This window comes from Pristiophorus japonicus, chromosome 11 (assembly GCF_044704955.1).
Source record: "Pristiophorus japonicus isolate sPriJap1 chromosome 11, sPriJap1.hap1, whole genome shotgun sequence".
NCBI classification, from domain to species: domain Eukaryota; kingdom Metazoa; phylum Chordata; class Chondrichthyes; family Pristiophoridae; genus Pristiophorus; species Pristiophorus japonicus.
The window spans coordinates 129,377,627-129,390,938 of NC_091987.1; the positions used below are offsets into that span (position 1 = coordinate 129,377,627).

At 41.0% G+C, this 13,312-nt stretch overlaps 1 protein-coding gene across 9 annotated transcripts in view; it reads right to left on the bottom strand.

Moving 5' to 3' along the window:
* rb1 (retinoblastoma 1) overlaps positions 1-13,312 on the bottom strand; it is a 456,612-nt gene that overhangs the window by 239,402 nt on the left and 203,898 nt on the right. For all 9 annotated transcript variants that reach the window (XM_070894055.1, XM_070894054.1, XM_070894053.1 and 6 more), the window contains 5 exons: positions 10,158-10,245; positions 8,121-8,237; positions 7,964-8,020; positions 6,371-6,402; positions 6,197-6,279 (listed from right to left, as the gene is read on the bottom strand). In XM_070894055.1, coding sequence (XP_070750156.1) covers positions 6,197-6,279; positions 6,371-6,402; positions 7,964-8,020; positions 8,121-8,237; positions 10,158-10,245 — 377 coding nt within the window. The remainder of the gene's footprint in view (positions 1-6,196; positions 6,280-6,370; positions 6,403-7,963; positions 8,021-8,120; positions 8,238-10,157; positions 10,246-13,312) is intronic.

Genomic DNA, 13,312 nt, shown 5'->3' on the forward strand with positions numbered 1-13,312 from the left:
TTAAATGGTACCCGCCCCCTCCCACGTACAAAATCGGCACGAGTGTAGGCTCCGCCCCCCTGGGCGCCGCGCCAAACAGACAAGGAGCTGCAAAGCGCTCCAGAATTGCGCGTTTTTTTTTCCGGCGCCGTTTTAGGCGCGAAAAACGGGCACCCAGCTCGGAGGGGCGCCCTTTTTTATCGTGTGGAAACTTGGGCCCATTGGATCAGCATCAACATCTTTCTCTGCACTTTGCGCAAGGCTTCGATATGGCCCTTGTGCCTGTAATGTATTTGCTTCATGGGTTCTTTGCTTAAGAATTCATAGCAACACATTGCTATTAAGAACTAGTTGGTTTATTGACAAAGTTTTAACAATCACACTATACATTACCAGTTCCTCCACTAGGCTCACAACTGCATACCTCATCGTGGATGACCTAGACCCAACTGACTGGGGTTTTATTGAGTCTTGTGAACATCACGTGATTGGCTACGCCAGTCACAATGCAACAGGTCTACAAACCTGAGAGCATATGCACAGTGGCATAAATTACACTGCTTCCCTTTTTTTTTTAAAAGAAGCAATGTATTTATATATTTCAAAAGATTACTCATGATTACAATTTTATAAATTTGACTACTGAGCCTGAGCATTTTGTTTAATTTTGATTTTAGCTTCCTCCTGCTCCAACCTCCATTTCTTTGCAATTGGCTAGCTATGCTAATTTTCTATATTCTTATTTGACTCAGGAGACTGTCTTGTCGAATTTCTGTTTTCAGGGCTTGTAGCCCAGGATTCCTGACCTCTATCTTCCCTGTGTTCTCTTGAGTTTCTTTGAAACTCTTAATCAGTCCTAGTGTTAGCTTTCTTCCCAAGATCTTGATATTCCCAGTAATGAACATCCTGTCTAGTCGGTTTACATTTCCTCATTGATCTTCTCAACTGAACCCCAACTCCACCCTCAGAAGATATAGAATCTCTGCGAGATTGTCCCATACCCGCAGAACCGCCTTCAGTCGGTTGCATCGGAGTTGGTAGGGATATGGACGTTGTGACTGTTGTGTCCGTTGAAGTACTTGGACCTGCCAACTCACTCTGATCATCATCCAAGTCAGGTTCAATCATCTACTCGTGGTACCGAAGATGCATTTCCTTGCTAGAAACATTTGATCCACATGATCCTTCCTGATGTATTCACCAATTTTTACCAGGTAGTGCTTGCTGCCACATAACCGAATAATTGTACCGACGTCCCATTTGCATGAGACAGCCCTTTTCGACAGTCTGAGGACTATGGCCTGAGAACCCTTCTGAAAGCACCGCTCTTCAATACCAGAAGAAGATAGAGCAGGCATAATCGGTGCAGAAACATCATCATCAGACAAGTTTGGTTGCAATAAACTGAGACATGTCCTCAGCCTACGCTTCATCAATAATTCAGCAGGTGTGCACCCTCTTGTAGAACCGTAGTTCTGTATTTGAAAAGAAAATTTGCTAACCTATACTTCATGCGCACCGATGATCCAGTCTGTAAAACTTGTTTCCGCAAAGCCTCCTTGACAATCCTGACCGACCGTTCAGCTGCACCATTCGAAGCAGGATGATATGGTACAGATGCTTGGACAAACGGGAGAAGGACATTCGCGCGGGTGAACTTGGACTATTTGCCCAACTCATGTCCAGCGAATGTCGTTCAAACTCTTATGCCTGGTGAAAGCAGGCACATAGCCTAATTTTACCAGCATAAGAGTTTTAAAACACATAAAAATTAAATTTAAAACACTTTACGTTAATAATCCTGTCCACTGAATTAAATTTATTTTAAACCGTATTAAAACACATGAAAAAAAAATTTCAAAAAATATATATTTTTTCTAAAACATTTAATTAACTTTAATTTCAATTAATTTTAAATATTTGAGGTGCTTTATTTATTTATCATGTTGTGTTTCTTGTTTTAGGGGTTTATTCTCATTGATAATAATGGGAATTCGTAAAAACAGAGCTCCCATTATCAATGAGAATACTGCAGAGTGATTGATTGGTGGTCCAGGCACACGTGATTCCAGCTTTTTCGCACGTAAGGGGAAGTCCTCTCCCCCTACTCTATGCATCGAATGAAGGCCTCCGACCGCAATCGAAGGCGCCCCTGGGACCACCAGGTACTTATGCAAAAAAATTTCGGGTCGGAGGCGTCCGTCTGAAGGAAGCCTCCGACCAGAATTTTAGCCCCATTATGTAATCTTTGGAATGGTCTCATTGGCCAAGTCCATGTTTGCAGCGGCGTTCGTAGCTTGCAGGGCCCTGCAGTCTTGACAGATGGCACACTTACATACGAGTACTTCTAAGTCTTTATGCAACCCAGGCCAATAAACAAAACTTTGGGCCACCGCTTTCATGCCTACAATGCCAGTATGCTCACCGTGAAGTTCCATCGAGACTTTGGGCCATTGTGCACTGGGAGTGACTACTCTCAGGCCCCATTTTAGACATCCCTGCTCAGATGTTAATTTGTGCCGACGATGATAAAAGGGCTATCCCCTCACCTAAATGCGTCTGATTTTCAGAGGCCCGTTGCAACGTGGTATCTCTCGTGTGTGCTCTGCAATAACCGAGGCAATGAATGGAAAGTCCTCATCAATGACATCTAGAGTCAAGATTGACTGTTAGAGGCTAATTTCAGAATCTTCATGAGGCATTCTGCTTTGACATACAATACTTGATTTTGTAATCGCACTGAGATAATTTATTAGCTCATCTTTGCATCCTGGAAGTCGCCATAGATGGAATTGCCGCCTTTGGGCCTAGGATAGCCAGTGACAGTTTTTGATCGGTTACTAGCGTGAATTAGCGTCCAAAGAGAAACTGGTGAAACTTTTTAATACTAAATATAATTGCCAAGGGCTCTTTTTCAACCTGGGCATAATTTTGTTCGCTTTTGTTGAGCGTACACGATGCAAAGGCAACCGGGTTTTCCTGCCCACCATTCATAACATGGCTGATCACTGCTCCCACACCATACCCAGAGGCATCACATGTGAGTCTTAGTTCACGAGTCAGATTATAATGGACAAGAAGAGTACTACTGCTCAAGCGTTGCTTGCATGTGTCGTATGTATTCTGTTGCTCTTTGTCCCATATCCAACGTACACCTTTCTTTAATAAATAAAGGAGTGGTGCAAGTCCAGGAAGGAAACGAGCATAATATTGGACCATGCCTAAAAAGGATTGAAATTCACAAACGTTTTCAGCTCCGAAGCCACCATGATGGCTTGCACTTTCTCCATTATGGCTGGAGATCATTTTCATCTCTTCGCAATCCTAGATAAACTATCTCACGCCGTATGAATGCACATTTACTCCTCTTCAGCTTCAGATTATGGTCATCGAACTGTTTGAATACTTCTAAGATTTCCCTTCTCTGTGTCAGTGGCTATCAACACATCATCTTGATTACACAAACAGTGATTTATTCCCTGTAAGATCTGATCCATGGTAGCCTGAAATATCTTTGGTGAGGGCTTGATACCATAGGGCAACTTATTCAACACACACAAAGGTTTATATTCATAGTCAGATACTGCTGACTATCCTCGTCAACATGGAGTTGAGTATAGGCATGGGAAAGATCCAGTTTTCTTAAGATTTTGGTTCTCACCAGTTCTGCATTCGGGTCCTGTAATGTCGGTAAAGGGTACTGTTCATCATCAACTGCTCAATTCTGGGTCATTTTATAATCCCCCACAGAGCCGTACCGTTTTGTCTGCCTTTGGAACGACAACTAATGGGGTGACCCAGTCATTCCGATCAGCCCTCACTAAAACTCCTTTTTTCTCCAACTTATCAAGCTCTTGCTCAACCTGTGATTTTAATGTATATGGTATCGGACTTGGTCTAGAAAAAATAGTTTTGACATCTGACCTAATCCAAATCTGTGCATTGTATCCCTTGATGCCCTCGTATGAGTCCTCAAACATGTTTGCATATTTCTGAAGCAGAGTATCTAGCCAAGACAACCATTTCTGTACTACAAATGCTGTACCAATCCAAACAAAGCACTCTTAGCCAATCTTTGCCCATATGTGTCGACCGATTGACACTTTTCGCTGTAATAATACGTAATCTTGCTTGTTGCCTCTGGTATTGTACTATACACTCCATTTGTCCAAGCATCTGCAGGTTCTCCCCTGAATATGTTTTCAGCTTCGCTAAGTTCACCTTTAGTGATGGGCCCCTGAAATTCTTGTAATACACATCCTGATTCATTATTGAGCAATCAGCCACTGTATCTATTGTCATATTAATCCATCGATTATTAATCAGTACTAACATTGTGAAATCCTGACAATTAATTTATGAATTGTCTTTCCCTTCACTGCATATACACCAAAACTTACACTGTTCTGATCGGTTTCCACCCAGTGAAGTCTTTGATTATAATGGACCTGTCCTTGGATTTATATGCGGCTGCAATGGGTCCCCTTACTTGGCACAGGTAGCATCTTGCCCACTTGAACCGACACTGTTGTGGGGTATGGTTGCCATTACACCTCTAACATCTATTCTTCTTGGTTTGATAACTCTCCCACCGACTAACGCTCACAATCTCCTGTAGCTGTGAACTGCTGCTACTGCCGGTAATGGGTGAAATTCCTTAATATATTTTTCTGCCATTTCCATGGAGGTGGCCATCTTGCAAGGTCGCTCAAAAGAGAGATCATCCTTATCTAACAATTTTGATTGGATGCGTTCATCCGTTAATCCACAAACAAATTTATCTTGAAGAGCCTGTTTAGGAATCCTCCAAAATTGCAGTGTCGAGATGATTTTCTTATGACAACAATGAATTCACTGATGGCTTCATTAGGCCTTTGGTTTCTCATTGCAAACTTATAGCTCTCCGCTATTTCTAAAGGCTATGGTTAAAATGGTTCTCCAATATCTGTAGTACGTCTGAGAATGAAGCATCCTTAACCTTTCTTGGGGTTAACAAATTCGCAAACATACTATAATTCTCTGCTCCAATCATGACTGATAGAATAGCTTTCATCTTCTCCTGAACTGCTTGATTCCTTAATTGCGAATTTGCCACACCTGCTGGGACTTCATTGACATCATTAGCTCTAAAAATAAATTGCATTCTTTCTTTGTAGGATGTAAACGATTCCTTATTCTTATCAAAAGCTCCCAAATTACTGACATAACTCATTGTCACATCCATGTTGCCTTCTTCGCTAAATAGTCATTAATCACTCCCAATAATCTTGAATTGCTTTTCAAAGACTCTAAATGGCTTTCCACAAGCACTTTTTGTCAGTTCCATACTGTTCACTACTCATTAAAAATAAAATGGTACTGTCAGACTCTCATTCAGGAACCAATCTGCCGGTATATCATCTTGCTGTGCTTCACTTGCATTTGCCTTCAAAAGGAAATTCCACCAAAGTTTCTTCATGAAGAAAGTCCCACTATCGTCGCCATTTTGTAATGTATTTGTTTCATAGGTTTTTTGCTTAAGAATTCATAGCAACACATTGCTATTAAGAACTAGTTGGTTTATTAACAAAGTTTTAACAATCACACTACACATTACCAGTTCCTCCACTAGGCTCACAACTGCATACCTCATCGTGGGTGACCTAGACCCAACTGACTGGGGTTTTATTGAGTCTTGTGAACATCACATGATTGGCTACGCCATTCACAATGCAACAGGTCTACAAACCTGTGAACATACTCACAGGTGCATACATTACAGAACCCTGGTAACCAGAACTGAATACAACATTCAAGATGCGACCTGATCAGAGCACAATCGGCTTTGAAGGCCTTAGACTTAAACTTGATTGACTGTGCTATACTGTTCAGTATTCATTTCACTTTTTAAAAATGCTACTCTGCAATGATTGGACATCATTAGTATAGACTTCACCACCACGCCCACATATTAGCCTTGAAGGTAGCCATTTTAAAGTTGAACTGATTTATCACCAATGGGCAAATTTTGCGAGCTCCAGCTGCCAGATGGAGTGCTTCAATGGCAGCAAGAGACACAAAACAAAAAAGTTTAAAAAAAAAACCCAGAGAACACCAACCAACCTGCTTCGCTGAAATTGACGGGAGAGTCAAGAAACAGGAATGAAAATGTACCACGGTAAAATTGAAGTGCTGATGATAAAATATGTCAAATTTGAAGCCTCATTCATGTACTTACAGGTAGTACCATATGTAGTCATGACAACCTCCATAGCACAGGCAAGTAGGGATCCATGAAAGGTAGCATCGTTCAACAACTTGCTACAAAGAGAGTGAAAGAGATCATTTAAAAATATGTTTATATAAAACTGAATAGATTTTCAAGTCATTTGAAGAAAATTTATAAATTTACCTAAAATTATGGACAGAGAGACGCTCTTCTTCCTGCAAATACAATTCACACCAGAGATTAAACAAACGAATGCCGAGAACACAGCTTTCCTAAAGCATTAATAAAGCAATTATCCCAAGGAGATGCAGTTGAATCAAACAATGTAGAACAGGATACAAAGCTTGAAAGCCCGTACAAAGCAATACAAGTTATCTTGACTCAGTTGGTCACACCATCACCTCAAGGTCGTAAGCCGGTTCGTTTGAACTCTACACCGTATTTGGTCCCACAATCTAGGCTGTCAATCTGGAGCACTGAGTACAAGGTAGAATGACACTTCAGTGCCATGCTTTAGATGAGATGTTCAACAGATCCCATGACACTATTTGAAGAGTTTAGGGAGTTCGGTCAAAAGTTCTGGCTAACAATCTTCTCTCAACAATACCACCAAAGAAACATATTAACCAGTCATTCATTTTATTGCAGTTTATGGCACATTTCTGGCACAGAATGCACAAACACTTATGGTATGGTACTATATAAAAATACAAGCTAAATTATACGCCACAAAAATGCTTTTCTATTCATTAACAAATCCATCAATAGAAGTTATTTTAAAATGTCTTACTGCTTATCCAGTGACCCCTGTGGAACAGAGTGTGTGGCTGTTGCCTGCTGCAGTTAAATAGCCTAACATTTAAGTTCCAGATGCATACAGGAACAATGGTCACTTGGATGAGGTACTGGAGAGTAAATAGGGCCCGTGGAGCCTTACCTTAGCAAAAAATGCCTCGAGTAGTACAGGGGTAAAAATGTTTTTAAAAATTTTTTAAATAATTATTGCCTAGAAAAACATACCGTTACCTAAGATTGCTCGCTTTAAGTATATTATCTGCATTAAGTACTTACACGAGCAATAATTTTGAAATAAAACTTGTGTGGTATTCTACTCATGTCCAATTCATTTCACTTTACAGCTGAGCCAGATTTATTTGGAGTTGACAAGGCTACATCACAAACTACACCAGATACCATCAACAAATCTACATAATTATACAAGGACCAGCTCAGATGCTGTGCTTCCAAAGGCTCTTGTCTGCCAGCAGAGCCTAAACCTTGTAATAAAATGGTTCCCCATTAGGTCGAGGTTGGACAACTCGATCTGTAAATCTTTTTTTCCCTCAGATAAGGTCTTCTCCCGATACTTCCCTGCTTGTCCAGTTAAACCTCCAGTTCGTCCTCTAAGAGGACACAGCCACAATAGGGCCAAATGCCAGGTTTAAATTCTTCCTCCTGGGTTCTGGCTCCAAGTGTGATTCTTAATTTAATGTGTGTAGATCACTTAATCTTTTGAAAAATGCAGCATGATGCCATATCACACAAACCCATGCGGCACCCAAGTTATGCTGTCCAATGTCGTTAAATTGATTATACACATTTCACCACCAACTTGAGATGGTTACATTCAAATAAAATACAGTTGGAAAAGTACATACACTTACAACTCCATCGAATTTTTTCACATTAAAAAAAAGTATACTGAAATTCTTTTAGCCCATCTCTTTTACATTTCCCCATTAACAAAATCCTGCCTGTGCAGCAATTGAAACTTACCGATTTCAACATAGATTCCATAACCCTGTAGTATAACCGCACGCCAAGTCTATATCTCTGAAGGAAATAGAATATGATGAGGACAAGAAATTAATCAATTTGAAGTACATCAGGTAAATAATCATAACATGCTGAAAGCAACCAAAAAAATACATACCTGAGATCCAATCTCTGCCCATCCTTCTCCCACAGCCTGAGCAAAATTCTCCTGAAACTTCTGGCTGAGATTCTCCACTCTACCAATAATGCCACTGGCAGGGTTCACTGTACAATTCTGAAAAAGTATAAACATTTTCAGACTAATAATGGAAAACAAAAGTACATGCATAAGTCTTGAAATGTGGGGCTTTTCATATACACTAAATTAAGACAATCAGAAGGGAGGGACCAAATGGAAACCACCACAGCCTCTCGGGTCATGCAAATCACATGTAAAGTGGATAGTCTTGTTCTCCCCATTGGAGGGAATCACTTTAATGCATAGAAGCAGAAGTTTATCTTGGGGGAGGGGGGGGACGCAAGTGCCAAGGAAAGAAATATCAACAATCCTTCTACACTACCAGAAAGTCTAAGCAAATGCACAATTCTCGATTATTTATTTTAAATGAAGAGGATTCAAATAAAATATCCATCTGGTCAGACAAAAAATTCATGATATATGAAGTTATTCATTACAATTCTACAGGTTTTTAAAAGCTGCAGTATGAATATATAATAAAAATCAATACAAAGCAAGATGAAGTAATTGTAATATTTTTTAAAGATTTCATAAGAAAATATATGCAAAGACATTGTGTGACATCTATATTTGTACCAGTCACAGTTTTACCCATATTACTAGAGAAGTGACTTACACAAGTGGAATGTGAAAGAAGCTTTCCACGTGCCATAATCAAAGATTATATTTAATCTAGAATTTTAATAGAATTTAGCAATAAAATTTCCACTTTGGAGGATATTTGGTCTAAAGACGTGCGATGCAGTGTTATAATTGCACATCCAGGTACATGACAGCACATTTTTTAATAACAGCAAAAATTGCAAAGAATGTTTTTCTTAAATGCAAGTTAAGCACAAAAATTGCATTATCCAGCTCATCATCATCTTAGGCAGTCCTTTGGAATCGAGGAAGACTTGCTTCCACTCCTGAAATGAGTTCTTTGGTGGCTGAACAATCCAATACGAGAGCCGCAGACAGTCGCCGAGGGAAGGGGTGGGTGGGACTGGTTTGCCGCACGCTCCTTCCGCTGCCTACGCTTGACCTCTTCACGCTCTCGCCGTTGAGACTCGAAGTGCTCAGCACCCTCCCGGATGCACTTTCTCCACTTAGGGTGGTCTCTGGCCAGGGATTCCCAGGTGTCAATGGTGATGTCGCACTCTATCAGGGAGGCTTTGAGGGTATCCTTGTAACGTTTCCTCTGCCCACCTTTGGCTCGTTTGCCGTGAAGGAGCTCCGCATAAAGCACTTGCTTTGGGAGTCTCGTGTCTGGCATGCGAACTACGTGGCTTGCCCAGCGAAACTAATCGAGTGTGGTCAGTGCTTCAACGCTGGGGATGTTAGCCTGGATGAGGACACTGATGTTGGTGCACCTGTCCTCCCAGGGGATTTGCAGGATCTTACGGAGACAGCGTTGGTGATATATCTCCAGCGACTTGAGGTGTCTTCTGTACATTGTCCATGCCTCCGAGCCACACAGGAGGGCGGTTATTACTACAGCCCTGTAGACCATGAGCTTGGTGGTAGATTTGAGGGCCTGGTCTTCGAACACTCTTTTCCTCAGGCAGCCGAAGGCTGCACTGGCACACTGGAGGCGGTGTTGAATCTCTGCATCAATGCCTGCTTTTGTTGATGAGACTCCCGAGGTATGGGAAATGGTCCACTTTGTCGAGGGCCGCGACCCTGCTACCTTGCAGCTACCCTGCACACTAAATACATATTTTCTATTAGTTGCAAAGTAATTCAGTATATTTGAAATCCTATACAGTGTGACAGTTCTCCATCAATTTCCATCGATCTATGCAGTCTCCAGAAATGACAGCATAACACACAGCAATGTCAAAACTGCTGTTGATAATGAAATGTGCTTAGTGTTTGATTATATTGCAATTTTTGAACCTGTCTTTATTTGCATTGAAAGGAAAATTTCTGATTTTATACAGCTCTCTTTCCTGCCTCACCCAAACACCCACATACCTTAAAGTATGCTTCAAGAGCATCCGAAGGTTTGTCATCAGCTGTATTTAAAATTGTCTGTAACTGCTGGATGGTGTTCATTGCAGTCCTGCGTGGGAAAAACAGATCAATATCAAGCAAGAGTTAGGGAGCCCTGTGCGATGAGTACTTAATCACAATGAAACCATAAAGTAAACATTCTACATATCTAATGATATCCTGTTAATTTGTTCACCTCAAATTTCCTGAAATACATGTTAACTCAGCTGACTTCTACCACAGGTATTTAGCTTTACTTTGAAGGATTCCTTTATGGAAACAACATATAATTACTCTCTACCACAGCTATTTTTTTGAATGATTACTTTACAGAAACGTACTAAATGGAAAGAAGAGTATAATCCACAAGACATATACAGTTCACAATATTCGTAAAATAATTTTATTTGATCTACATAATATCACTCTCAAAGCAGCTGCAGAATGGAATCGGCTGTGTAATTCTGCTTCAGGAGAATGGGAGGATGACAATTGCTTGTTGCAAATAAAGTTGAAAAATTATCTTCCAAGAAATACTTAGAATGAGATCTTCGAACAATTCAATCATGCCATATCAGGTATGTCTTTGATCACTAATATCTGGAGTTACCAGAAACTTGTGCTATCAGGGAGGCTGTTTTCTATATTAGAAATGTTGTCTTATACGAATGCAAGAGTTCAAAGGGACAGTTGTCAATCTTAAGAGTACTGGGATTAAGCCATACAGAAGATTAGACTTCAATATAAACAGATGCTCTCCCAAGAATCAGGAAAGAAACAGTAACTGCAACAGATATAATTATTGAAAGAACTTGCCTTGAGACTTAAGTTGAATTGACGAGAATAGCTCACCAAACAGATTTGACAATTTAGGGTATGTTTTGTTCATGCAAGCGAGAAAGGTATATATCTAAAACTAGAAATTAGCATTTGTCTAATAATCATCTTTCATTAGCTACTCTGTCAGAGGAAAGAAAGTATGTTGATTCCAGATGAAGAATACATGCTGATAAGTGAGATAGTAGTTCCATTATGCAGGATATTGACAAAACATCAGCACTCTTCAACAGCTAAATATCTAAACAAATTCAAAGGATGTTACCAGAATTACTGACTGATTCTGTAATAAGAGGAAATGAATGAAATGTATAAAGAAACATTTGCTTTCAGCAGAATTACAGTTTTTCCAGCACCTATGCTACCTTTTCTTAATTCTCCAGAGAATATAACAATTATTGATCACTGATGCAAATAGATATGCTTCTGCACAACTGCAAGTCTGATTAAGCTACAAGTGAATTATCCATTTACATTATTATATATAAAGGTCCTAGCTTAGAGTTAATTATTACAATGTCCACACCAACCATGTTGAGAGGCTGACTGCGTGGTTCTAATACTGGTGGCCTTTAGCAGTTCATCCTGGCATAGGGATTAAAAAGGTTTCTCCTTCCTGGTTGACAAAGTAGACCACCATGATGTCCTCAGTCCAGTGACGGACCAACTGGACTTTTAAACTCTGGTAGAATGCTAATTTGGCTGCTCGTGTTTCAGAGGCCGAGTCCAAGTCATGTTCGCAATTATTGGGGCACTGAACTCAGGTGACGGTGAACTGCAATCTGAATTTTGACATAATATTTGGATCTAGGGTCCAACATCTGAGATCCAGGTCACATGTCAAATCTAGTGTCACTGATGATCACCAAAAATGAGAATTTAGTTGCAACAATCTAAAAGAATCTTGCATGCATGGTCACAAAAATGGTGCACCATGAAGACCGGGTGCCTTCTGCTGAGGAGGGGATACATCGCCTTCTTCCAAGAGAAAGTAGTTTAAACAGTAGGGAGGAAAGCAAGCACCTGAAAAAGTTCTGATTGGACTCCAATTGAGATTCCTTGCAACAGAAGGAAATATAGTTGTGGTTCAACGACATGGCATTCTGACAAACCAAATGTCTAGCTTGGGATGTGAGGTCCAAATTTCTGTATCTTGAATTGAAATATCAGTAATAATTTTTTTAAATTATTCGTTCCGGGATGTGCGCGTCGCTGGTAAGGCCAGCATTTATTGCCCATCCCTAATTGCCCTCGAGAAGGTGCTGAGCCGCCTTCTTGAACCGCTGTGGTGGAGGTCAGGGAGGGAGTTCCAGGATTTTGACCAAGCGACAAGGAAGGAACGGCAATATATTTCCAAGTCAGAATGATGTGCGACTTAGAGGGGAACTTGGAGGTGGTGGTGTTCCCGTCTGCCTGCTGCCCTTGTCCTTCCAGGTGCTAGAGGTCGCAGGTTTGGGAGGTGCTGCTGAAGAAGCCGTCGCAAGTTGCTGCAGTGCATTTTGTAGATGGCACACACTGCAGCCACGGTGTGCCGGTGGTGGGGGAAGTGAATGTTTAAGGTGGTGGATGGGGTGCCAATCAAGCGGGCTGCTTTGTCCTGGATGGTGTTGAGCTTCTCAAGTGTTGATGGAGTTGCAGTCATCCAGGCAAGTGGAGAGTATTCCATCACACTCCTGATTTGTGCCTTGTAGATGGTGGAAAGGCTTTGGGGAGTCAGGTGGTGAGATACTCGCCGCAGAATACCCAGCCTCAGCTCACTTCTGGAATTCAGCTCTTTTGTCTATGTTTGGACCAAGGCTGTAATGAGGTCTGGAGCAGAGTGGTCCCGGTGGAACCCAAACTGAGCATCAGTGAGCAGGTTATTGGTGAGTAGGTGCCGCTTGATAGCACTGTCAATGACACCTTCCTTCACTTTGCTGATCATCAAGAGTAGACTGATGGGACAGCAATTGGCCAGAATCGATTACCTAGGCATTTTTCCACATTATCAGGTAGATGCCAGTGTTGTAGCTGTACTGGAACAACTTGGATCGAAGAGTGTCAAGTTCGGGAGCACAAGTCTTCTGCACAACTGCTGGATATTGTCAGGGCTCATAGCCTTTGCTGTATCCAGTGCGTTCAGCCATTTCTTGTTATCACGTGGAGTGAATCAGAAGACTCAATAATGTTGTGGGAAGACCGACAATTGCATTAAAAAAATCTTTGAAATCTACTGCAGCCATCTAAAATTGTGCAGTTTACTTAAATAATATTACACATTGAAATATTTGAGAATGTTGTCCAGTGAAACATTTCCCCAA